Source organism: Ambystoma mexicanum, chromosome 3p (genome assembly GCF_040938575.1).
Source record: "Ambystoma mexicanum isolate Mex_15411 chromosome 3p, UKY_AmexF1_1, whole genome shotgun sequence".
In the NCBI taxonomy this organism is placed as follows: Eukaryota; Metazoa; Chordata; class Amphibia; order Caudata; family Ambystomatidae; genus Ambystoma; species Ambystoma mexicanum.
The window spans coordinates 1,131,971,130-1,131,998,676 of NC_090925.1; the positions used below are offsets into that span (position 1 = coordinate 1,131,971,130).

General features: G+C 44.8%; 1 protein-coding gene across 1 annotated transcript in view; it reads left to right on the top strand.

The window, feature by feature from the left end:
• The window catches only part of LOC138581303 (solute carrier family 22 member 4-like), a 745,421-nt gene that overhangs the window by 581,913 nt on the left and 135,961 nt on the right, over positions 1-27,547 (top strand). The window contains exon 5 of the mRNA XM_069652517.1: positions 5,559-5,685. Within this exon, the coding sequence (XP_069508618.1) occupies positions 5,559-5,685 (127 nt within the window). The remainder of the gene's footprint in view (positions 1-5,558; positions 5,686-27,547) is intronic.

Genomic DNA, 27,547 nt, shown 5'->3' on the forward strand with positions numbered 1-27,547 from the left:
CGTACGCTGACCTTGTGGAGGTTTTTGGTGGCACTCAGAGAGCTGTATTTGCCTCTCCTCCACTTCGTTCTGGGGCTGGCTGGTGGGCCTCTGAGCAGCGGTGTCCCGTGACCTGCGGGACCCAAGTTCCTGTCAGCTGTGTCGGCAGAGAAGCGATGTGTGCGTCAGATGATGCGGGTTTGGCTTGCAAAAAGAGATTAAGTAAGACACTTTTCATTTGAATACTGGGACTTTAACAAGTCACCTTACTTTTACTATTTACAATTTTAGTTTCACCACAGAATATTCTTAAATGCAGGCATCCGTGCCCTCTCTGTGATTAGCTTAAGATGTGTTGGTTATCCATGAAGCGTCTGTGAATAAACATTTCTTACCAAGTCGGAATTTATTACATTTTTCAAATTATGGTAGAGGATATATAATGGCCTTGTTCTGAAGCGATTTTGGACTGCTCTCCACAGGCTTTATGGCATGTTCTACCATACTGGATGAGTGATAATAGAATGTAAGTTCTATCTCACATGACAGCATTCCCCAAATATTTTACTGCCATTATATATGCCCTTGGAAACTACAAGGTCATGGTACTTTATATTTGAAGTACATGACTATTTTGTAGGTATGTATGGTCTTCACAACCTCATCGCTGTGCGGATAAGTTGCCAGCGAACAATTATGGAAGGAGTGATGTAGTGTGCTAAAAGTATTTCGACATCTATCCAAAGATAAAGTGCTGGTTCTGGTCACAAGTTAGCTTACACATCATATGTGTGTGACATGCTATATCTGCCTTGAAGAAGCACAGTGGTACCTGCGCACTGTTATGATATGATATTTTATTTATATCGCGCTCATACACAAGTGTTTCAGAGCGCAAAACTCTCTCAACATTTCTTTGTCACCAGTTCTTGGACATGAAAACAAAAGTATGGTGACTTCAAATAAGGGTCACGCCAAAGAGGCTTCTCCTGCAACATCTAACCCACTTAAAAGGCAAAAGAGTGAGTCACAAATGCCAAAAGAAGATAAGATGGATCCGGCCATGCACACCATAATAATGGAAATTAGGACTCTGAAGCCCTTTATGGAAGCCACTAATGCCAAGCTGCAACAATTGGATGACAAATGGTCTGTGTTTTAATCTATAATTACTGATGACTAATAGCGAGTTAGTGATGCAGTGGACTTTACCACCAGGGTGCTGATCTTAGAAACCACAGTTAAAGCTCTGCAGAAACAATCTGAAAACTTAGAAAACAGAAATAGAAGGAAACATGTACATATATTAGGTCTTCCAGAAAGAGTTAAGAAAGACAACCCCATTCTTTTTCTTAACTACTGAGGATAATTACTGGCCACATGTTTGGGGAAAAATCTCTTTCACCACCGCATCTGCACGGCTGTGAGCTTACAGCCCTTTTGGCAAACACGCATGCAATGGATGGGATGCAGAATAACTCAGACACCAAATAATCGAACCAACACAGGAAGATGGCAGAGTTATCTGTATTAATATCAATTGTCTAAAACAGGGAGTTACAATGGACATCAACGGACGTTCGCTCGAGCTCTCATACATTTCATTAAAAATCTCAATTATATAGAAAAAATGTGTCATACGTGATGTCATACTACGTGGCAAATACGAGAAACCTACGAGGGATTGTGATACACTCAAGGGGAACATCTAGGTATACTTTCTATAAGGGGCTGGGTTGTAATTGGGTCTCTACTGTCAGGTGGACATCTTGTGCCTACCTCTAGTGCAAGTCATATTCAACTTTATTAAGTACACAGTATATCACTGGCTCTCAAACTATAAGGCCCTTTGTTATATAGCCTTCTATAATTGGTTGGCACGCTCGTGTCATGTCTGGAACATTTGGTTCACTTTAGCAGCACGTAAGCTCGTACCCATGTGCCAGGAGGTGGACTCGACTTTACCTCCCCACCCAATTAGACCAACGTCTCTCATCACCCATGCCTTCTGCCATGAAGATTGTCTTTGAGCTTGGCCTTGAAGTGTATCCTTGTCTCTGGGAATATAAGGGAGTGCAAGCATGCACTATCGTCGTCCTAGAACTCCTCGCCCAACTCTAATTCCATCCTTGGTTCGTGTGACAAGAGACCACGATTTGGACCATTCTGCTGCATTTAATTGTCTTAAATGAATACAAATTGACACTCATGGTGTTCTTTCTTTGCACCTTAAAAAGGAATGATTCAGCTTTGCACATTTGTCGCCTTCAAGAATAGATAACCAGTCTTGCCTGCTTCAAACTTGACACTAGGCCAAACAGCTATGCCATTCATTTTCACAATCTCAGCTATTTCTTACTCCGACACATCTCTCGGCCTTCCTTCTCCATGGGTCTGAGCTTACTAAAATGAAGACACTGATGTCCAGCTTCTATATAATGGCAGCTCCTCCTGCAGTCTATTTACTCATATAGCCAGCTTCTATGATAACTTAGTCTACTTGCGTTGCTGCATCTGTACAGCTGGTATTTTCGGCAGTACTCTTCACACGTGCACTCTTGTCTTTGCATATGACAGTTTACTCGATTCTTTATTTCGTCATCAGTTTCTATGAGGGTAATGCATCTTCTTCAGCCTGTCTTCGTGGTGCACCACGCTCGCTTCTTGTGATGTCACCAGCTCTTTTCTTGTTTTTTTTCATATTCCTCCAGGGATTTCCTCCATAACATGTAATCTCTTTGGTAATACATTTGATAGGGCTTTCTCAGTGGGTACCTTCTTTCGAATATTCTCTGGGGTATGGTCACAACAGCTCATGTCAAGCATTACACAATCTCAGGCCTCTGACATACATGTGGTAGGGGGGTGGAACTTCCTGCAGAGGCTTTCAGCTGCTTCTCTACAGCTGACTCAAACATTGTACTTCTTTCACCTGTGAGAAAACAGAAGGTGTCTCACCCGCTAGTCACGGTGGATCTCTCCCTCAGGTGGCCAGGGCACAGTCATCGCTTTGGATCCAGACCGTGGGAGTGAACCAGTGCGGGAGGGTCACCTGGGTGATGGGTCTTCAGGGAGTGGGACACCAGATGACGAGACACAGTATCCCTCTCTTCCCTGTAACAAATTTACCCCATCCTACCAGGTAGGATATATGGAAAATCAACCCCACACCCCCTTTTCCAGCACAAACACTTTTACATGGACAGCCTGCTCTGGGAGAAAACAGACTCACACCCGAACCATGTACCTGACAAGTTCCACTACTATGGTTAGGCATGGTCAGGCAATTACTGACAATCACTCACACCTGACTTCCATTAAACTTCCGCACACAGATAAAAGGTGGAGCATGAGAGCACACTCTGAGTGAGGCAACGCACACAAAGGTACAGCATTTTCGAGTCGGCAGCTGCACGATGTGAGAACGACGGCAAACCAAGAACGGTTCGTAAGAAGTGAATCACCCTTGGACTTTTTGGCAAGACGCTGTTACTTTCAAGAAACCCTGGGGGCAGAAAGCGTAAGGCCAGGAAACCTGACTGAAGAATCTTGCATTGTGTGTCGAAGATACCGGGGGCCCTCCCACGTAACTGACCAAGGCTGGGAGGAGCAGCAGCCGCCATGGTATCGTCCTTGGCTCCAAAAACAAAGAAGCGATAGAGAGATCAACACAGCCGGTGAGTTGGGGAGGCCGATGCAAGGCGGTCTGTGTTGAAGTCAAGGTTGCAAGTGGCAACATTGTATAATGAGCACTCGAACCAACATTGTTAAACGCGTATGATGAAAGATGCAAGTGAAGCTAAACTGCTTATGAATGTTTGAACTTGAGAGAGAAATATACAATATCATTGACAGAGTGGTACAGCACCATTAATGTGCTCAATTGAAGGTCTCTGTAAGGATTCCCGCCAAGAGAAATGAAAGTAGAAGATAGATGTGAAATACAATTGTGTGAAGTAAATGGAAGTGGTCCTGTGACGGTTTAAGCAAAACCCATTGCACTTTTGAAAGTCTTCAATTCTTATATCAAGAGTGTAGGATCCAAGCCTGAACGAGGGAGATCTATGGTCTGAGCCCGAATGCGTTAGACCAGTTGCGAACTTGTGAATGTGAAAACTCTGAGAAAGGAAAGGAACTTTGTGTTTTGTTTGTTACATCAGGCCCTCTGCAATAAGAGACTGTCATTGGGAGAAAGACTTTGGCAGAAGGCCCCTATGTCTATGTTCTGGACTGTTACCTCGTGGCCAAGAAGCCAGAGTGTGGGCAAAGTTTGCATGTGCCGCCTTGCCCCATGCTGAAAACGTGGGGAAGGGAAACCATCTGCTCAACCGCCCTGACATATTATTTCATGAATACTTTTCTTTTGCATACACCAGTGTCGCACACCCTTTTGTATTTAGAAGTAAGGATTGGCAAAAGGTTTATTAGTATAGGCCCTTTTAGTTTGACAGACTCCTCTAGGACTGCATTATTATTATTTGATGGTTTTAGCTTTCTCCCATCCGTAGATTTAGGTCTAGATAGGCGTTCAACCAACCCAACCCATTTGAAGTTCAATGAACACTGTGATCACTTGTGTCTGTCTCCACTGTTTGATACAATGATTTCCTTACACACCACAGAGTTGTTGTCACTCCCACCAAGCTATTTAAATACAAGATTGCTCAAAATGACAAATGTTGGAGTTGTACTGACGTTGAATGTTCATTCTAGCATATTTTCATGGAATATAAGTTCATTGCAAGGTTTTGGGAACTTTTCTGGGACACTACGAAACACATTTTTAATATGCAAGATGATTTTAACTTCAAGTTTCTCCTTTGTGGTAGTGCACTCTTGCAACACTTACTTGAGACCAATGCTCGTCATTGGTTTGACCTTTTTATTTTGGTTGCTATCTAAACTATTACTTAAGAATCTAGATTATATTAACCATCAAATCAGGTGGAATTCCATATGCAACACTCACAGATTAGAAAGATGCATTGCCTCATTCCCATGCCTACTGCGCGAACATTAATAGAAGTGGAAAGTTTTTATTGACTACCTTGCTAGTGTTGTGCCTTCTCTCTAAATATTAATGTTGCTATATTAGATTATCCCATCCCCCCTCCCTCCACCCATGCGTTTTTGTCCTGTTCATTTTTATGTTTTACCCCCTACTTTAAACATTTGCTATATTTATTAGTGCATACTGGTAAGCCTGGGTTCTATCTGTAATTTATTTTAATATTTGGTTGTTTTTGCTTATGCATTATTGTTACCCTTTATTAATGTCACTAAGCTTGATTAAATTCCTTTAAACAATAAAATGAAAATGCTCAATCCACACAACCTCGTGAGTTCGGTTGCTATTGCTGTTGGAGGCAGCTAACGCCCTCTCTAATCTGAGCTACAAGGGAAATGTTTTAAATAAATATAATCATATCCCTCGGCGGTCTTGCAGTCGAGTGGCACAATCGTCAGTGCAGTAACTAGTTGAAGTAAATCGTTACATATGCCAAATGCGCAACAGGGTTAAGCAGTGCCTCAGCAGTGGCCATTCCACCACACGTGACGTGCCTTTCCTCTCCTCGCAGGTTCATTCCCGAGTCCCCCCAGTGGCTTCTCTCGCAGGGCAGGGTCCAGGAAGCCGAACTCATCATACGAAAAGCTGCTAAAATGAATGGCGTCACGGCCCCAGCCATCATTTTTGACATCTCTGAGGTAACGTTTGACTCGTTTTCAACCCTTCACAAACCTGGCCATGATTTGTCAACACATTGATGGAGTGCCTAATTTCGACAACAGTTGGTATCATTTTGATTGCGATGTGCATTTAATGGTCTTGCAGTGTGTGGAGAAAAAAAAAAGTTCGAGTTGGTCTTCTGCCAAAACATAGAACATGGCAGTATTCACTAGGTGGGTTTTAGTCATGTTGAGAGGTTTTAAAGTCTCAAGTAACAGTAATGTTCTCCCATGTACATTGTCGGATTGAATTTGGCTCTGCCAGACAGTCACGTGGCCCTTCAAAATGCTGATTTTACTTATAGCACTCTCTCACTAATCAAACCCACTGTCCGCCCCCTACATGCCAGCAGACCGAGTGTTATATTTCGTAGGTTAACCACTCCATAGTAACTATTCCTCTGGTCCTCATGTCCTGATAGGCATGTGTTTGGGTTGGATGTAGGGCACCAGGATGCACCACGCTTCGACGTGATTTAGTAATTATCGTTACAGTAATCGGAAGCTACTGCGATCTGATTTGGCAGTAGGTGCGTCATGAAACTCAGCTTTGCATGTGGGCTTATGTTCCATGAGAGACAACACCATTGAAGTGAGTATTACAGCTACAGAGTGGCAATGCAGCGCTTTGTGGGTGATCCGTGCTTAGTTTTAAGATTGCTGTCCGCTGCAGGTAAGCCATAGCACTGTGGGCATGTGCGGGTAAGCCATAACACTGTGGGCATGTGCCCGGCTGTGTGTGTGGGCAGAGGCATAATATTCAGCATGGCTGCCGTTATCAAGCCTCATTGTCCTCTGGACTCAGACTTCACCCATCTCTCTAATCCTGTGGGCACAGGGCATCCTCTGAGACAAGGGCAGATGCATTTCAGGGTTGCTTTTGAGGTTGATGTGCAAGTTGCTTACAACCAACATGCTAAGCATGGACGTAGCTTGACTTCCACAAACATAAAATGACTTCCATATGTTTAGGCCTGGAACTTGTTGGCTTGGACTACCAGAAATGTAACTGTAACAATGACTATTGTGTTGTGATGTGCTGTTAATCCTTTGTCATGAACAGAGGTTTTTTCCACACTCAACATACATGGAGAGTTTCTTCTACTGTGCCCTCATATTAATGTCCCAGCATCAGAAAGGGACAGAGGAGAATATACCAATGACAACTGTGACTATTGCTTGTGGCCGCAATGATCACTCTGCAAATTTGTCAATGACAAATCGGACCAGTAGTGTCTGGAGACACAGATTGCCTCCCTACACGAATGTGTCTTGCACATTTTAGCCCCATGCCTTCAGGTGTAGACCCACCTTCTGATGCAATACCAGCCCCATGCCTTCAGGTGTAGACCCACCTTATGATGCAATACCAGCACCCATGCCTTTAGGTGTAGACCCACCTTCTGATGCAATACCAGCCCCCATGCCTTCAGGTGTAGACCCACCTTCTGATGCAATACCAGCCCCCATGCGTTCAGGTGTAGAGCCACCTTCTGATGCAATACCAGCCCCCATGCCTTCAGGTGTAGACCCACCTTCTGATGCAATACCAGCACCCATGCCTTCAGGTGTAGACCCACCTTCTAATGCAATACCAGCCCCCATGCCTTCAGGTGTAGACCCACCTTCTGATGCAATACCAGCACCCATGCCTTCAGGTGTAGACCCACCTTCTGATGCAATACCAGCCCCCATGCCTTCAGGTGTAGACCCACCTTCTGATGCAATACCAGCCCCCTTGCCTTCAGGTGTAGACCCACCTTCTGATGCAATACCAGCCCCCATGCCTTCAGGTGTAGACCCACCTTCTGATGCAATACCAGCCCCCATGCCTTCAGGTGTAGACCCACCTTCTGATGCAATACCAGCCCCCTTGCCTTCAGGTGTAGACCCACCTTCTGATGCAATACCAGCCCCCATTCCTTCAGGTGTATACCCACCTTCTGATGCAACACCAGCCCCATGCCTTCAGGTGTAGACCCACCTTCTGATGCAATACCAGCACCGGATCACAATTGCACCTTCACCTACTCCTTCAAAACCACTTGGTTTTACATCTTCATAACATTTTGATATCAGCATAAAACCAATGGACTCACGGGGCGCCTACCTGCTTTTCACATCAGCAAAAAGCAGGTGAGTTCTAAAGAAATACACTTTAAACACTGCCTGACATGCGTACATGGAGTGCAACGTTTACTCGTTTTGAAATGAAGAGTGCAACAGGGAGGTGTAAGGCACTTCTGCTACCATTTTGCACCTCCCATTTGCACTCTTCAGTGCACATGAAATAAATTGCCTGCAGGGGCCCGTTTAGTGGTCCCCTCCCAGCAAATGCCATCTTTTTGTAAAATGAGGTCTTTTGAGTATTATTTTGTGGGACTCGTAATGGCTCCCTGAATCTCCAAAAGGATTCCTTTACCTGCCAATCCGTCTCAACTGTTAAAGCATTATTATAGAAAATAACTCCTTTTTAGATGCCGTTTTATCCTGGTTGAGAGTAAAATCTTTCATTTTGCAACATTCTTGAAGTCAGTATTTCTTTTTTTTTGTTTACATCTTACCTCCGTGTGACAAAGGCCACTTTATTTTTGCAACTGTTACATAATTCATTGGTCTGTACCAGGTTAGCAATGAAGGTTTTTGTGGGTGACCAAAAAGCTCAGTTGTCTGTTGCATGTTTTAAGATCAGAGCTGCGGGGGCGGTGTGGATCCTTCGAAAAAGTCACTTTTTCAATATGCAAGGTAAATACAGCAAAGGATAATGGGCAACATAAAGTGAACTGAGAAAGGTCTACCTGAAAGGGTGAGAGAGGCACTCTTCACATAAATATACTTCCTTTTAAATTGCACATCTTGCTTTTTATTGTGATAAAAAGGATGCCTGTTTAAAGTGCAAGGTGTGAAGAAATGCATGCGTGGTCAAGAACATGTTAATAGTGGTAAAGTGAATTTCGGATTGCAACCATTTCTAGTGCCTGATTATATACTTCAAACCCACAACTGGAATTCACACACTTCTTTATTGCCTCATTAGTAGCTAAGAGCTTGCAGAAAAATGTGCAGGAAAGTCACACCTACACAAGTGTGGAAAAGGCATGGCCAAGAACTTACGACTACACCCATGTGTGATGTCCTGGGCCCGAAGTACCAAGCACAGAGAATATAAAGTGGACTTGAGTAGCATAGAAAACTGTATATAATTTCAGGGACTATATTTGCATGTTTTTCATTTTAACCAAAATGATGTGACATGTAGTGTAAAATTGAAGTCTCATTCAAAGTTCCATTTTGTTGTGCCATTCATGTATTTCATTTGCCTGGACATATTGAAATTAATATGCCTGGACATTTTGTTGACTATACTGGTTAACATGACTATGCTGTTGACTATGCTGGTTAACGTGTCATTGTTCGAAAATTCCTTCCCAAAGACCAGACCTGTTCAGAAATGTAGTCACAAGATATGATGTGACCTAGCAGTTCAGCTGGACGGCCCCTTTTGGGTTTGGACCAAGCCTGATTTGCATATGGTCTTTACCCTTTCTGTAATGGCTTGGCAGGCGAAGAACAGCGGCCTGGATTGTTGCCCACAGTGATACAAAGGGTTAAGATTAATTCTAAACCTTCCAGCCATCACCTCTTTTGTTTTGCTTTAGCCCCCCCCCAAGTGGGACAGGAATGCTCAGACATGAGTCCTGTGCCTGCTGGTACTTGAGACCCAAGCTACTCCTCACTTATGATATCAAATGAAGCCGAAGCATGTCTGGGGATGCTTGTGACCTTGTGCCGAAGGGATGTGACCTAGCAGTCCTGGTTGGACTGACTCTCTTGGGGTGGGGGCAAAGCCTGATTTACATTTGACCTTTCCCTTTCTGTAATTATAGGTATGATATGATAGGTTATTTATAACGCGCTTAATACCCAGAGGTTTCTAAGCACGGACCCAGGGATCGAACATGTGGTGCTGTGTGTCGTCTTGCTTCCAAGGCAAGCACGTTGCCCCTGGGATATCCTCCCAATCACTCTGCAATGGCTTGGCAGGCAAACGATGGTCTGTAGGGTTGCGCTTAGTGATATCAGAGTTTAAAATTCATTCTAAACATTCCAGCCATCACCTCTTTTGTTTTGCTATATATTGAGAATATGAAAGAGCAGATGGCAGGAGATCTATCAGCAGGACCGTCTATAGGATGAAGCCAACATTTCTTCACTTCCAAATAAGATAGAAAAGTACATGTTACATTTAAAAACCTGAAACTTTAGTTATTTAAAATATCATAACCCCGGGATGTGAGTTTGGATTAACACAAACCAAATTGCATTTTGTAGCTTGAAATTATATCTATGAAACCCCATAAATATTTTCATAGGGTGTCATGAAAAGATTAGGAGATAATTAGGAAAAACACTTAACTCCTATAGTCTGGGAAATCGTTCATGCATGTCATTGTGTGCACTGATCTACGGAATCGCATAATAATAATTGTATTAATCTCACACATTCACATCCATATTTACGTCCTTTTTCATTAGGAGTTACTTTACCCCTGCTTCCTGTGCCTTGCGACTTGTAGAAATCACACCTCTGTCAAAAGATCTGGAAGGAGTTAAACATGATATAATACGCATCCTCATAGAAGCTAGAATATTATAGAATATGGGGAGATGAACATTGAAGATTTGGGATGCAACTGGGTGGAGGAAGGAGAATTTAGATAACTTGGAAGATTGTGTTCCAGCCAGTCTGAGGAAAGGAGCTTTCCAGTCAGCCAGCTATAAAGAACCCCGCTGAGGCAATAACTCCAGAATGAGGGTCCAAGCTGTGTCTTCAAAACAAGAAATGCTGTATTTAAAATGAAAGTATTGAAACTCCAATATAACTCCAAAACGTCCCTATAGACTGTCCAAGGTTAAAACCTGGGGAACAGAAGGAGGTAGCCAGGGGGAATATAATGTGACACAGGTGCAGTCTTAAATATGGTACACTGTTTCTCCTATTTACATTGAGCACATAGTGAGGTATTATTTTTCTAAGATCCCATGCATTTTATACTGAGAACCGCGATTTGAAACTGAGCGCGTTTTGATGTAACTTAAAGGCAGACGGTGTATGTAAACTTAAGCACCATTGAATAGAATCCTTGGCGCCTGCCGACAAAGTTACCAATGGTCATAGTTTGTTCAAGACACACTATCACCAAATGTGATGTCATGCAAACATTTGCATGCCAGGGTGAGTCCAGTTATAATTGATATGTTTATGAAAAACTGAAATGAACACATAGAATTCATTTTATTCATAGAATATCATGCTAAGTGCTTTTACTGGGGAAGATTTGATCTACAACCCAAACTTGTTGAGCTTAAGGGAAATTCAATAGGAATAGTGTGAAAGTAGTGCACGCACACACACGTGTATTTAAAGCTTCATAGAGAGATGTATTTTAAGCAACACAAACACACACATAAATCATTAAAAATCATCTACACATGTTTTCCTGAAGCTGCACATACATATTCTGTGAAGACTGCACACATGTGTGTACAGAGCAGAGCTGTACAAGTCAGATTGATATGACCATTGTCTACATTTAAATGACCTGCACACAGCCAATAAATTCATAACCACACATTTATACAGGGCAACCAAATAGAACGGATGTATGTTTTGTTTTTAAATATTGTTTGTTCAAGTAACTTTTCTCCGATGCCGTACTTCTCTTGATACTGGAGAAAACCAATTGTTCCTATAATGTTGAATTAGTCTCGTTGAAAAATACATAATGATACTCTGGCTGAAAAACTGCCATGTTATCAGTGATATACATTGTGTTGATTAGATAGAAGCAATTGGAATATTTAGAATGCCCAGTATCCTTTAGAATGTATATATATTTATATGAAGTTGCTTTAAATGCTTGCATGAGAACCAGTAGCGAGCTTCTTACAGGCTGTTAGTTTGATTGACCAATTGCATTGGAGGATGTAACATTGTGGTGATTTCCATGGCATAAAGGTAATGAGCACCTTGATTAAAATGTGATCCTGTTGTTTTGAACACATTTTGTATTTTTCAGAAAAACGTTTTCTATTTACTGCCTGGAATTGTGGGTTGGGACTATATCGGGGGCACAGTATTGCTCATGTTACCCTAGCTGAATCTGTAAATTAATACTTAAAAAGAATTTGACAGATATTTGTTACTCTTGCTAGGTTTCACGTAAGAGCAGTTAATATGAGGTTTTGCTCTTACTTTAGAATTGCCAGGTTTCAGGTTTGGTATCAGGCATCCAGAATGACAACCAGGGGTGTAATTTAATAAATGTGCCAGCATAGATGCAGAATGGAGGGAGCTCTTAGTGTGTACTGCATCTACGCCTGTACTCTGCTTTTCCCTTTTTATTGGTAATGCAGCAGTGCCAGTACAGAGCACAGGGCAAGCGCCCCATGGCACGTAAGCATAGCGTACTGATGCAAAGGGGCTCTGTGGACACATGACATATAGGTTTCCCCAGTGCTTAATTTGTAAAAAAATAAGTGCCAGAGCCCAAATAATCTTGGCCCCCTAATGCCGGCCCCGTAGCTGGCGGGCGCCGCCTGCATTGCGGGCGGCCCGTCCAATTCAGTGCCAGGCCTACATTGGCCCACCACCAGCCCATCACACTGCTGCTGCTGTTTCCTAATGCTATGGGATATGCAAGAAAAGTGGGTTGGGTTTGGTTAGTGGGATAGAGGGAAAATGCAGGATAGCTTGGCTGTTGTGTTAGTGCATGCAGATTATTAGTAGTACCGGGACTCTGTGTGCAGGCATCTTTCTAGGTGAATTGTGTCAGAAAGTCTTGTTGAGATATCTGTACCCAGAAGGGGGATTCTCAGTTGCACTGTGTGGGGACCCTAGTTGATGTGCATAGTGTATGGTGCAAAGTGGGAGTTGGATCATTTTAGAAAGGGAGCAGACAGTTGAGACGCCCAGCATGCACTCTACGTATCGCGACAATCAACAGCCTTCACTTGTCAATAAGTACGTCAACCGGACCTCTTGAGAGCCACATCAACAATATCTCCCCAGACGTAAACTCCATGAATAACACAGCCTTTGAGCAGGCGCCAGAGGACAGATGCAGATGCCACATTGTGATCCCACAGAGGTGGACATCTGCGTGAGCATATAGAGTAGCACGATCCCTCGCAGCCACCCTGGACTGAGTGCGGGGGGGAAAGCATTGATTAAAACAAATCAAAAGTGTTTCGTTTTGTGGCAGGGAATGGAGCGGTTTCACTACATTCTTGGGTTAACCAAACAGCATCTGGGGAGCGGGAGCTGGCCTGTGGAGCTGGTTGCGGATCCTGATTATCAGCGTGGCACACATTGTGACTGTGGGATTACACATAGTTCCTAAGGAAACCATATTAGAATTATACTGAATTATACTGATCTAAGAAACCTGTAATCCTACAACGAAAGGAGTTTTAAAAAAAGTTGTGATGTGTGAGGAGCAATCATTTTTTCCCACCAATAATTATTCCTATTCCTTATTATATATTGCATGATCAGACAAATGCTTCACGGATGCACAAGCACAACAGCACCAATTGATCATCCTATAGGCTGGTTTTCCACTGCCCTTTTCCACTGAAAACCTTAGGCTACACCCCATCAATGAACATTTCTGGTTTACATATTTAGGTGGGAAAGGGCCCCCGTGCAGCTGGGCTTGGCATCACCTACGTTATTACAGATGCCCGAGAGATTATATTTTGCAGCTCAGCAAGTGCATGCGGATGTGGTGCTCTTTTATAGCCACATATTCCTGTCACTACATCCAGAGTCTCTGGCTGCTCTGAGTCATTCCTCCCAGCCACTGGGGCTGGCACACTGCTGATGACTGTCCTATTGTCCTGGGAGGGAACAATGGCCCCTTTGCACATCAGAACGCAGATTGTGAAATCTGTAAGCCTCAGTGAGTTTAGGGGCAGAATTTGTCTTCAAAGCCAGTCCTCCCTCTCTACTCTGCAGATCAGCAGGTTTGAGGGTGAGAGGGTGGCTGGTTGAGTGCTGTGCATCCCATTTCTCAGAATATTGCTTTGGAAACTCTCCCTTAATAACCCAGGGATGGTGAAAAGAAGGCCTGAATAGCTATGGATAGGCGGGTGTGTGCGTCTAGCAGCAGAGAGGAGCAGGCGGAGCTGAGGTAAGCGAACAAGAAATATGCAACGACCACTGCACGACCTCTTTAGTGCATGGGTGAACGGCACGCACTCTGCACCGACAGACTCGCTCCAGCTCCCGGAGCCTCCACTAGCCCGGGGTCAGCTCCCGCCGCAGGGCTCCTGAACTGACCTCAGTGCATTCCTCTCCAATAATCACCGAGCCCTGCCTGCGCAGCCCGGACGGATATATAAAGCAAGGAACATGTTTTTTTTTTAGGATTATACTTCGTCGCAATGTTTCAGGAAATGCAAAATCAGAGCCAGGAAAAATAGTACAATATCAAAGCAGCAGCAAGCTCGTTAAGTTTGCATTCGACTAAGTAGTTGTGTTTTCACATCAAGACCTGTTCTCCATCTTGCAATAATTTGCATGCGGTGCGCTTCGTATGTGGCTGAATTCAATTGTGAACACTATTTTGCCGTTCTGAAGTGCTTTGCAGAGGAGTTGCAGCATGAAAGAGTTCATGTGCAACCCTCTGATGTTTTAGAAACACATTTTAGAAATGTACACCATCCTTTACAAAATAGGCTGACTCTTGTAAGCTGCTGCTCAGTCTGCTTGTGCATGCAGAGGAAACACTTACACTTCTTTACAAAATAGCTTACACTTGCACGAGTGTTAGAGTCAATACGTTTGGCTTGTGAATTGTGTTTTTTGCCAGATTCTTCACTAAAGAGTTGGGGGTTGCGCGACTTTGCAGGAGCTGGATCTTGAACCTAGGGTTGTTTACGTACCAGTTGTGCGTTTTTGCCAAGCTTTTAACTAAACCTTACACGATGTGTGCATTGGGCCCCCTGGCAGTGTGTTTGCAATCCTTGCAAAATTTCACGGAAAAGAAGTGTGCTGCTTAGCAAAGCAGCAGCCGTTCACAACATGGAGCAATTATATCGATGTTAACTTTCATGCAAAGGGCAGTGAGCTTTATTTTGTATCACTTTACTGTGGTGCCTTACTTTGCATGATCTAGCGATTACATTTGTCTTTCTATTAAAAGCATGGAAGCGTATGCTGTGTGCTCGATTCTATATGTTAGCCATTGCCTCTATGTCTATATTTCCATGCAAATAGCACCTTACAAAGCACTTTACCACGTTTGTCTATTTCAGTTTGCTTATTATATTTGGTGCTTTGACAAGCACTGAACGCGCAGCTTGCGTTTGAATCCATATGTAAAATGGCAATTTTCTGTGCATGCAAAGGAGATCCCCACGTGTATCTTTTAAAGATGGCAATACATGCGTGTGCGATTTTGTCCTAACTATTCTGCAGAACATAGGTTATGTTCTGCAGAATAGTCCCAGATCCGTAGCATGCTGGTGGCTTTTCGGAACTGGCTCTATGCCTGTTTCAGCATGCAGCATGATTGTGCTGTTTTGGCACATCGAGGCTGCTTCCTGCTAGACTTGGCCGGAATCGGTGTGGACAGACAGCAAGTCACACAGGGACCACGCCGATGCCCGGACCCCTGAAACAGCAGCACTTGACTTCAGTTCACCTTTGCACATCATCACAGTTATGGACTCACTTACCTCCTGCCTTGGAGTCAGCTGGTGGGTACTGACTCTCCTGTCGGGCCTCAGGGGTGGCACAACAACCAGGCACACAAATGAAAAATAAGTACGGCCCCGGCTGAGGTACTTAAGCAACTAGGCCACACCACACGTGCTGGGCTGGCTTAGGCAGGCAGGCTCTCTCACAACACAAATGACTCAGTATCTTGTGAGGTGAAGATGGCGCTGTGCTGCCTATGTCCACGACAACACCCACGTGTCCCACTCCCACATTTCACTGGCTCAGAAGAACAGCCAATGAAAACTCTACATTCTGTGTTACTATACAGAATGCTAGTTTTCATTGGCTGTTTGTTTTTTCATTGCTATTGCTGTTGTAATCCCATGCCCAGTCAGCCATGGCCTGCAACCTGCAACTGAAGCAGAGTGCGATAAAGATCACAAATCACAATGATTTATGATCGAAGTGTGGAACTCAAACAAAACAATTACACGTGCGCCAGCCGCCCACTGCATCAATCAGTTCTGGTGCCCAAAATATAGTGCCGGTGTTGGCCACCGGCAAACACCGGCACAAATTAAGCACTGGGTTTCCCCCCTCTATCACTGTCCATGCAATCTTGTAGTGGAGCTGAGTGGCTGATATAGGGTCTGTTTAGTTATTTTTCGTTACAAGTTCTGACAGCAGAAAATAAAACCCTTTTTCAAACCTTTTTCAATTAGTGTTTTTTTCCCCTTTTCATTAAATGTTAATTTGCTTTTTAATTTGTGGATTTAATTATGTATTCTTAGAGCAGGGTGGGCATTGTTTTGTAGCGATTGTCCCGATAACATTATTGTATGGCTGACACTTTCTAACGACCATTGTGGTAGGTGAAGAGAACATAGAGGCTTGATAAATTAACAGGAGGCCATTTTAATGTATTTCTATGAGGTGTTTGACCCTGTCACTTCAGGAGAGGTGATTGAAGACAGTTTCTTTGCCAGTGTGTGGCTGAATATTTCAGAGGCAATGGGGCATCTTCGTCAGAATGGTGGTAACGATGACTGGCATGTGTGTAACAGAGACCTGAATCTCAAATTTCACAAGTTCAAGTACTATGCTGCTCTTGTGGATGTTCTGGTTAGCTAGGTAAACCATCACAGAAAGTCCCCATTTCTGGAAACCATAGGGCTCATAGGGGATTTTTTTTAACAGATTTACCAGGAGCAGTTATACCGTGCCATAAAACCAATTAATTTTGGTGGTAAGATGGAAGGTGTACCTCCGGATTTTTGTCAGAGGTACATCTCCCACCTTACCACCACAGCACATAGTACGATGGTGTGGTAATGCAGTGGTAATGGAATTATGGTCACATTTGGCCACACTGCCGTACTTGTAAAGATGCTCACTGCGTGGGTCCACTACACACAGGATTGCACTGCAAGGCAGAAATAAAATCTGTGAATAAATGTTATGATATTTATTTGTGATATTTTATTTGTATCGCGCTCATACACACGTGTTTCAGAGCGCAACGAGGCAAGGGAGGGGAACAAGGGAGGACAAAACAACGATTTTACTAGGCCCTGTGACATGCAGGGGAGAAGGAAGGGGGAAAGTGCAAGGGAGAGGGGAGAGGTGGAAAGTGCTCAGCAAGGCATAAAATTAACAACTGGTAGTGCAGGCAGCAGGGTGGCAAGTCTGAGGTTTAAAGCGCAGACAAGGGGTGTCTGATAAGTGCAGGTAAGGGGACTGTAGGGTTACAGATACAGACCCAAGTGCAAGGGTTGCCAGAGACAGTACGGGTGTGTGGCTGGGGGGACAGGGACCTAGCCCCGAATTCAGAGGGTAGCCAAGTATACAGAGCCAAAGCAGACAGATCAGCAAGGGAGAGGAAGAGGGAAGGCAGAAGCAAAGAGGAAGGTCTTGAGGTACTTCCAGAACCGGAGATGGTTCTCCTCAAGTTTCAGAGTGGCAGGGAGGCTGTTCCAGAGGGAGGCCCCAGCCGAGAAAAGAGATCTACCCCCAACACGTTGCTTGGAGAATCAACTGACCCTGAGGGAGATGGAGGTGGAGGAGCGAAGAGCTCGAGTGGAAAGGTATTTACGTAGGGAGAGTTGAAGGTATTTTGGACCCAGGCCCCAGAAAGCTGTGTGAACAATGCAGAGGGTCTTGAATTTAACCCTTGCAGCTACTGGGAGCTTGAGGCCAAGGCAAATCTTGCAGTCCTGTTCTGGATGAGTTGCAGAGGACAGAGAGTAGAAGCAGGTAGATTTAGAAAGAGGCTGTTGCAGTTGTCTAGCCTAGAGAGAACCAGAGCTCTAGAGACAGTAAGCTTCTGGGGGAAGGAGAGGAAAGGAAGAATACCTCTGAAGAGGTGTAATTGATAGTTTGACTTCTTAGAGACTTCAGAGATGTGAGGAGAAAAGGAGAGTGTGGAGTCGAAAATTATCCTGAAGTTCTTAGCCTCACAGGTGGGAGCAATAAGAGGGCCAAGGGAGGCCAGCCAGAGAGTGACAGGAAAGGAGGGAGCAGGTGTGCCGATGAGGAGAATCGCCATCTGACTGGCAGTAAGGCAGAGATCATTGGCGGCACACCATTCCTGGGTGGCAGACAGATAGTCAGAGATGAGGGAGGGAGAAGAGGTGGCGGAGGGAAGCCTGAAAACAAGCTGAGTGTCATCCGCATAACACTTAAAGTTGGAGCAGAGAGCGGCAATGCAGTGGGCAAGGGGTGCCAGGTATTGGTTGAACATCGAGGGAGAGAGGTTTGATCCCTGGGAACACCACAAGTAGAGAGTGAGATGGAGGAAATTAAGGACCCAAGTTGTACCTGGGAGGGTCAATCATAGAGGAAAGAGATCAGCCAGGCCAGGGCCTGATCAGTGATACGCAGTTTTTCACAGAGACGGTTGAGCAGGATGGCATGGTTAACTGTGTCAAAGTCAGAAGAGAGATCGAGAAGAATGAGGACAGAAGGGATGTTAGAGTCAAGGTTGGAGCAGGTCTTCACTGATGTTCAGGAGAGCAGTTTCCGTGCTTCTGGCAGAGTCTGTGTGAAGATTAAGCTGGGAGATGGCCAGCTTTTCCAAGAGTTTGCCAAGGAAAGGAGTGATAGAATTTGGGTGATAGTTAGCCGGGCAAGAGAGGTCGGCTGTGGGTTTTTTGAGAAGAGGGTGCACAAGAGAGTGCTTCAGAGGGTATGGGAAGACTGCAGAGGTGAAAGGAATGGTGACAGAAGTAGGCCAGAATCAGAGCAAGGGTATCAATGTGGTCCTTGATGGTTTTGGACGAACAGGGAAGAACCTGTTTTGACAAGACTTTCATAGATCGACTTGTCTGGAAATCTCATCAGGGAAGAAGGGAGGAAAAGATGAGAAGGGGGGAGGAGAGGCAGCTGCAGGGGGGCCAGAGGAATCAAAGAGAGAAGGGGGTGAGGAGAGGATGAGAGGGTGGACAGGATATCCTGTTTCTTTTAGATGAAATGAGAGGCAAGGGCCGTGCAAAGGGCCTGGGAGGCAACAGGAGAGTTAGAGACTGCAGCAGGGTTGGCCAGCTCCTTGCAGATTTTAAAGAGTTCGGCCAAGTTGTTAGATGCCACAGAGACGCGGGCTTGGATATGGGCTCTCATTTTAGTGTGGACAAGGTGCCAGTATTGCCTTTGGAACAGGCGGCAGGCCAGTTTGTCGGAGGATGCACAAGAAGCCCGCCATTTCCTCTCAGCCAACCTACACTTGCATTTAAGGATGACTAGGTCAGAGTCGTACCAAGAGTTGCACTTGGCTTTGGGCTTCAAGCGGATCCTCATGACAGGGGCAAGAACATCAAGAGTATCAGAGATGGAGGAGTAGAGCGTGGAAGGGGCTGTTTCAGGGTGTGTCAGCCCGATGTAGAGGAGGGGGAGAGAAAGTGGTTGCGAAAGCCTCAACTGACACGCTTCATGGGTTGGATGACCGAGAAGGTAGGTGGAAGTATTGGAATAGGCTTGGCTTGAGGGGTAGCGAGGGAGAGATAGAAGGAAAGGAGAGAGTGATCACTCCAGGAGAGAGGATTGATTAGAGGGGTAGAGAGGCGGAGGTCTGAGGAGATCAGAGCATCCAGAGTGTGTCCTGCAGAATGAGTCAGGCCAAAGAGGAGAAAAGAAAGAGAGAGAGAAAGAGTTGCACAGGTCGCGAAAGAGTCTGGATGAAGGACAGGAATCATCCATATGTATGTTGAAGTCTCCTAGAAGGAGGAGTTGAGTTGTCGAGGCCAGGAGGGAAGAGGAGAGGTCTGCCCACTCAGAGAGGCAGGATGAGATCTGACCAGGTGGCCGAAAGATAGTAGTCACGGTAAGAGAGTGGCCAGGAGAGAGAGAGAGCATACAGACAAGGCATTCAAAAGAGGAGTAACAGGAATAACAGAGGCAGGAATCCACTCCAAGAAGATCAAGGCTACACTCCCTCCGGAACGGTTGGATCTGGGTGCAGAGAGGATCTTGTAGCCATCAGGGAGAAGAGTGTCAAAGCTTATGACAGAACTGGCCGTGAACCATGTCTCTGTGAGAACGAGGACATTGAGGTCAAGTTCTTCCAGGAGGCGGCAGATGTCAGAAGAGTGTTTGACAGCTGAGCAAGAATTACGAGAGGCAATATGGAGAAGGTTGCCAACCTTGAAAGAATTCCTTGGAGGGTTACAAATCAGAGGTATGCCTTGCAGAGGTGTAGAAGGATCCAGAGGGGGGGCAGAAGTGAAAGGAGGAGAGGGCAAGGTTGCCAAGGAGGAGGCAGAGGGGGGAGGCAAGGAGGGAGAAGAAGGGAGAGAAAGTTTCAGTCGTTTTGCTGTGAATTTATTTAAGGTTAGGGTTGGGACATTGTAGCAGTACCACAAACTCAAAATCTGCCAATTCAAGGACACGCAGTGGCAATATTGTACATATCAATTTCAAACGCACAGAGCGATTTAAGCACATTTTAGTGTTAGTTTGTGCCAGCCACTTGATGGTGATAGAGGAGGGATTTTTAATGGCCTCGGCACATTTTTTATCATTGCTCGTTACAATTTTAACTTCCTTATTCTTTTTGATGAAAGATTCTTCGTATTTCTTTATAGCGCTTGCTAATTCAGCACCATCATGTTCAACTTCACTGCTGGTTATGTCTACTACTTCTTGACTACTGGTGTTCGGCAGAGCTCGCTGTGATATGGCATTTTTCCCCTAATAAGTCAGCTAGTAAGTACACTAGCTTCAGATTTAATTTTCCGCTTTTTTTTATTTGCCCTCCTTTTGGCTCTTTTGAGTCTTCCCGCTGATTGCGCACTTTCGGAGAGATCCTCCGATCGGTCCTCTTGATTGATTAACAGTTGTGTGGCCTGATGATCTTGTCTTCTCATATGCCTTTTCTGTTTCCTAGTTAAATGTATTGATGAAGAATCAAAGGTACGTTCGCCTTCATTAGTAATATCTGTCCTATTCTCAGTCATCTCAACCCTGTGTTCTTCATTTGCAGCAACCTCTGTGTTTGCATTTGTTTGAGCTTCTGCTATTAGTGTGTCTGCAAGTCTTCGTCTTCTGCATGCTGTGGCTGTTTATTTGGGGCTATGTGAATTATTTCCTCAAAAATCTTTCACACAATTTTAGTACAATCTTTATTGTGAACTGCATTGATGTCAACATGGCTTGCGGTTCAATTCGAAAGGCACTACCAGCAACAGAATCATTTAATGTGGTGATCTCTGTTGTTTCTATGCAGACGTTTGGTGACGCAGACAGCTTTTGGGAGTTTATTTGCATACCTCCCTGAAGCTCCCCCTCAGCTACCGGCATTCTTCATCTTATTTCTGTGGGTACAGCCACCATGTTCTTTATGCTCACATTTCCCATCATTTTTTGGAGGGTGTAAAACAATTATAGTAGTGAATCATTGTCATTTGCTCCAAGGGTCACATACGTTAGTGCAGTGATGTTATTTGCCTCATGGCCAATGCTCTCCAATCCTCACGTCTCAATAACAATGGCTGTTTCCCTCCCCTTAGCCATCGTATCGAGAGGATAGAAGGCTGTGATTTTCGTATTGCCTCTCTTTTTATCAAACCGTTTATTTTTTACTTGGCCACTGGTACTTTGTCTATGAATGTATTGGGAGGATAGCTCAGGGGCAAGATGCTTGCCTTGGAAGCAAGATGACATGTAGCAACACAGGTTCGATCCCCGGGTGGTCTGCGCTTAGAAACCTCTGGATATTTTGCGCGTAATGAATAACCAATTATAATTACAATTATCATTATAATATCTTCTGTCATCTCACTTGCAATCATTTTGTTTATGACTCCAGTTAGGAGTCATTAACTACATGTTAATGTTTGCTATATGGGGCCTTGTAACGCAGATTATTATTGTTAGACCTCTGTCTAACTCTGCCTGGCATCGTATTAAGTGATTAGTTGGTGTCTTCTTACACTGAACTGAGTTTTTATAGAGCAAGAGTTGGTTTAAAAGAAACACCAACAAAAAAATAAGCTGAGATTTTTCAAAAAATGTCAAAGTTTATCTGTGATGGGTGTATTTACAGTTTTAATGGTCAATTTTATCACAAAAGAAAATCTCTGCCAAATGGTTCAGACCCCACCTCAGAGCCCTGAAGAAACAAATACGAAACTGAAACAAGCATGGAGGAAAGACTACAACCTACAGGCCAAAATTGCATACCGGAAAAATATACAGCTCTATAAAGCTGAAATCCTGAAAGTGAAAAAACAACACTATGGTGAACATATTTTGAAACCAACCCAGCATCCAGAAAACGATTCTCATCATCAATGAGATAAGAAACCCAACAACCTGCATTAACATGCCCGCCCCCTCACAGAAACGATGTGATGACCTTGCAAACCAATTAAAAATAAAAAAAAGTCCTAAACATCCAACAAGTCATCAACACTACGTCCCAGGACACAAGCAACAACGTTTCCAATGACCCAACTTGAGAAGCAATCACAAGAACAAACTACTTCACACCAATCTTGACAGAAGTCTTCACTAAACTAGTGAAGGAAAGCAACAAAGCTGAATCACGAGTGGATCCTTGCCCACCAGATATCTTCAAGCACATTCTAAGCAAAGAGACAGCTGCAGAATATTTCCGTAACCTCATGAGTCACTCACAGCCAACAGAAACAGTACTGAGTGGGTCTAATGTGGCACACATTAGACCACTTCACAAAGACCCCCTGGAAACACAGACAGCACCACCACCTATGGGCCTATTTCAAACATCCCTTAATCAGCTAAACTCCTGGAGGCCTTTGAATAGGGGCAAATCCGGGCACATGTATAAACCAGCCATCGCCTGGACCTGGCACAGATCGGCTTCAAACTTATGAGAGTAATGGAATTGGCATTATTCTCCATCTGGGATGGCTTAAAAATGGTGTCCGGTGATATGGGCGCAGGAAAAAATCCAGTGGCCGAAAAGACTGTTTTTTGTGTACAATTCTTTACGCAATTATATGTGGGGGTTGGGTAAGGGTAATCATTTAAATCAAGGGGGGTGTTGCAGAGGTTCCGGGGGGTCTCCACCAGCAAATAATTGCCAAAGTGCAAACAAAGAAATGGTGTTTCCGCCCACAGGATTTTTCACGCAAGCATTTCACACAGAACCCTAAAAATTTACTTGGATTGCAACATCAATTAAGCACTAGTACTACTAGACTTTTCAGCTGCCTTTGACACAGTCAACTGTTAGATTGGATTTCAAAACTCTGGCCTGGTGAAGAGATGTTTAGGAGGCCAACCTAGTTATAGTGAACAGGGTAACTCTGAGAGCTTGGTGAAACCAATCCAGGTAGCATGGAGAGTGGTCAAAGCTGAGTCTCAGGAGGGGCGAGTGTGGTAAGTGGTCCAAAATGAGTCCACACAATGAGCAATAAAGGATTACACTTAGATAGGTATGTATAAATATACTATTTATTACTGCCCAAAAATACACACTATGAAAAATGACTAATAAAAGGTAGTAATATCACACAATAAAAAATAATAAAATACATATATTTATAGTCACAATTTGTCAGTGCCAAAAAACCAATTCAACACCCCCATGCCTGAAAGGGGAAAGTAAGTAATTACATATAACACCTGTAGTCCACAGGATTAACAATCCTAATTTATGAAATGGGAAGAAATTAGGAGGAGTTGTTGTAAATAGCGTCACAAGAATGCTGCGTACTTGTTCGTCCGGTTGGGTTCCTTGGTGATGAGGCCAGGCTGTCAGATGATCCGAGGGGACGTGAATGATGGTGCGGGGAACCAGCCCAACACCAGCCCGAATGGAACCGGATTGGAGGTGAACCGGCTCCCAACGCCACGGGTTGGCTCACCCCTGATTTGCGTGGTGTCAGGACAGTGCAAGCACTGGCAGGGGGAGCCTCTGAGTAGAGGGTTCAAGGTCCACAGGAGGCAGTGTGATCTCGGCGGAAGCTGATGAAGATCAGGAGACCAGAAGCTGAACAGTACCTCCAGGAGCGAAGACTAGGCAGCAAGAGGAGCAGGCCGGACAACGAGAGGAGCACGGGAACCAGAAGGAGCAGTGGGAACTCAGAGCCGGATGGAATCAGGGAGGACTGAGCCGGACAGGCTGGAAAGGAGCACAAGGACCAGAACCAAGGTAGGCCAGCGGGAACTCAGAATCAGGGAGGAAGCAGGAGGAAGGGAGCGAGGCAGAACAGGTAGGAGAGCAGGGTGCCCCAGGCAGAACAAGGGCAGGTGAAGGAAACAGGATAACGGGAAGGCAACACAAGGCAGCGAAGACACGATCCGAACAAACCGTGTTGAGACGCGGTTTGAAAAAGGATCAGGGCTCCTTAAATAGGCCCACCAGCACCTGGGAGGCTTGCAACACAAGCCGTGCTGTCTCCCAGGCATTGAATACCCCACAACGAGGCTTGAGCCGCATATCTCCCTGAATCGAGCATCCTGCGCACCGCGCATGCGCGGAGAGCAGAGAGCGGACGCCCGCGCAAGCGCAAAGCAGTGCGCACAGGAGACCCGGAAGCGCCCGAGACCCAGGACAACCCCGGACCCCGAAGCCGAAAGCGGGGATACAATCTCCAAGACGGGGAGCGCCGTAGCGGGTAAGGAGACCCCTGGACAGGCGGCGTGACAGGAGTATCCTGTGGATGTGAAGAAGGTTTCTCAGCATTTGGAGGGCTTTCAGCAAACAAGTATTTCCAAAGCCAACCATTGTAAACTATTCAAAAGTTTCCAAACTTTTAAAGCGGTGGAGATAGGGTTTCAGGTAAGGACCACTGTAACGTACCCCCATTACTCTGAATTTTCTCCAGACTTGGCCAGTAGTTAAGGGTCACCTGAGGTACTTTTTCCCACCATTGGTTCGGGTCGAAGAAGTCCAGGCACTGCAGCTGCAAGGAGAGTTCCGGTTGGGTCCAGGAGCTGTGTTCAACCTCTTCTTGTGTAACAATGCAACAGGCATCAATGCAGGACTCTTCAGGACAGTGAACCATATGTGGGTAAGCCGGTTTCAGTGACAGATCACCAATGTGCAGCGCCAGCACGGGACACATATGTTGTGGTCCATGTTGGTCCTCTATCTTGGACCTCGTCGGTGCTAGGATGCCAACATTTCACAGGATGGACTCCTGCACAACAAGCTGTCGACCCTTTGAGTTCTGAGGCAAATTTGACAGGCACCAACAAGAAGTTGATGATTGTTCCCACTACTGCTACGGGTCAAAGCACTGATGAAGATCTTCTAGGATCATTAGCCAGACAGGGCTCCACCAGGACTGCAGCAAAAGTTGGTTGCCAGTCCTTCTCAGGTTCGATCCACGTGTCTTTAGAAGACTTCATGGCTATGCAGGATACTTGACTCCTCACAAGATCTCTGGAGAATGGTTGCAGAACTCCTCTTCTCATGGAAAACTCAGGTGAGCACAGTAACAGCCCAACCAATGCAGATTTGATCCTCAAACACAGCTCAGCAGTGGTTCAATCAGGGCCACAGTTGGCAAACCTCATGCATACATTTCATACATAAAGAAATCAGTTTGTGTATTGGGACCAGCCAGTCCTAGCCCACTTCCTGGCTTCTAAACACTCATGGCATGAACTAGACCGCAAAAAGCAAGGCTTTCCCGGGCAAATGCATAACCATAAAAGGATTTTCCTGACCTAAGAAGGTAGGAAGAAGGCAAAAGATAAAAAATTGCCAAAAACAGGTGAAAAACACTTTGGTACATCCATGTTAGGACACTAGCCACAGTTAGTAGCCAAACGTGGTAAACACAGTAAAGCTAAAATAAAATACAGTAAAAATAATGAAAAGGTAACAGTTGCCACCAGCTTGTCTTAAGGCACATATAAATGTAACCAAAAATCCCATTGAGTGTAGTCTAGGATCATACAAAATAAACCCTATTGCACTGCATTGGAAGATGCCTTGTGCAATGTTAAAAAGCTACCCAAACAGATAACAAAACAAAAGACTATGGGAAACATAGTTTCCCAGTACTGAACGTCTGAAGGACTAGTCAGTTTCCCCATGACATATGGGAAAGGCCAGTGGAGTGAAGCTTAAGGCTTGACTTCAATCTAAAAAGACAGGATGAAGTGAGAAGAAAAGCAAATGGTTTGGGGGTCCATAAAATATGGAGGAAAAGTTGCACCAAGAGAAAACTCTCCTAACATCAACCACACAACCCTCATCAAAAGAATCCAAGAAATTGGGGTAAGCAACTCTGCACTTGTATGGACAAAAACTTTCCTGATAGAAAGAACGGAAATCACTTGGTTACCTCCCTACAGATCAGCAGCTTCCACACTCACCTGTGGAGTTTCACAAGGCTCATGCCTCTCGCAACTAATCTGAACATTTACATGATCCCACTCTGCAAAAGACATGGGGACTCATTACAATCTTGGCGGTAGCTGTGCCTGTTTTACAGGCCCGGCTACTGCCAAACTCGCTACCAGCACTGCCACCCGCGAATGGGCAATTACCGGCCCATTATGAGTTGAATGGGCTGTTAATTTCCCATTCGTGGGTGGCAGTATTGCCGGGCTCCCCATTCTGCCTCATAGGACAGAATGGGAGTGGGGAGCATGGATGCACCGGCACCGTTCATAACAGTGCTAGTGTAATTACGAGTTATGCTCGCTGGGACCGCACAGCCCGCCAGGTCAGACCTGGAGGGCTGTCAGGCACCCGCGAGCAGAACTCGTAATTCAGCGGTACGGTATGAACGGTGCCGGTGCCTTACCGGCACCATTCACACGTACCCACCAACATTATAATGAGGCCCATGGACTCATTTGCTACACCTATGCAGATGACACAAAAATCCTCAACAAAATCAACAGCAGCTGAGTGATAGGCCAACTACCTCACACAAATAAACAGATGGATGAGCAGCTAAACCCTCTACTCAACCTTGACAAAGCAGAAACTACAATCACGCCCAACAACCCCTGCACTTAACAACAAATAGCCTGGCCTACCAAAATGTGAAATAGACCATAATCTACTAGTTCTAATAGTTAAAAGTCTTAGAATATTAATGGACAACGACCGAACACTACAACCACAAGTCAATGCAGAGAAGAAATGCTACTTCCATCTACGCACAATCAAACAGATACTACCCTTTCTCCCCTTCCCATATAGAATACCTGAAAACTTGCCATCATCTCCCTCATCATGTCAAGAAAATCTCACGCCAACAGCATCTACTTGGAATACCGGACTACCTTTCCAAAAAACTGCAACGGATCCCGAACGCAGCAGCAAGACTTCTCCTCAGACTCACTAAGACCAGCACCAAGGTCCCTACACAGGCTACCGGTCAATACAAGAATTTACTTCAAAACACTCTGCATAGCCCACAGAACAATCCCTGGCCAAGGAGCAGAATACCTGCAAAAACAAATCTCCACCTATAGAATGAAGTGAACCCTGAGATCCAGCAGTGACATATCTGTTGAACCCACACAAAATTTAAATATGAAATATGGTGGATCAACCTTCTCATACATGTCCACAAAACTCTGGAACAGGCTCCCAAAAGAAATACAACAGAAGAACATCCGACCTTCAGTAAATCACATTTGTCATGTCATCTTTGATATCCTGGGTAT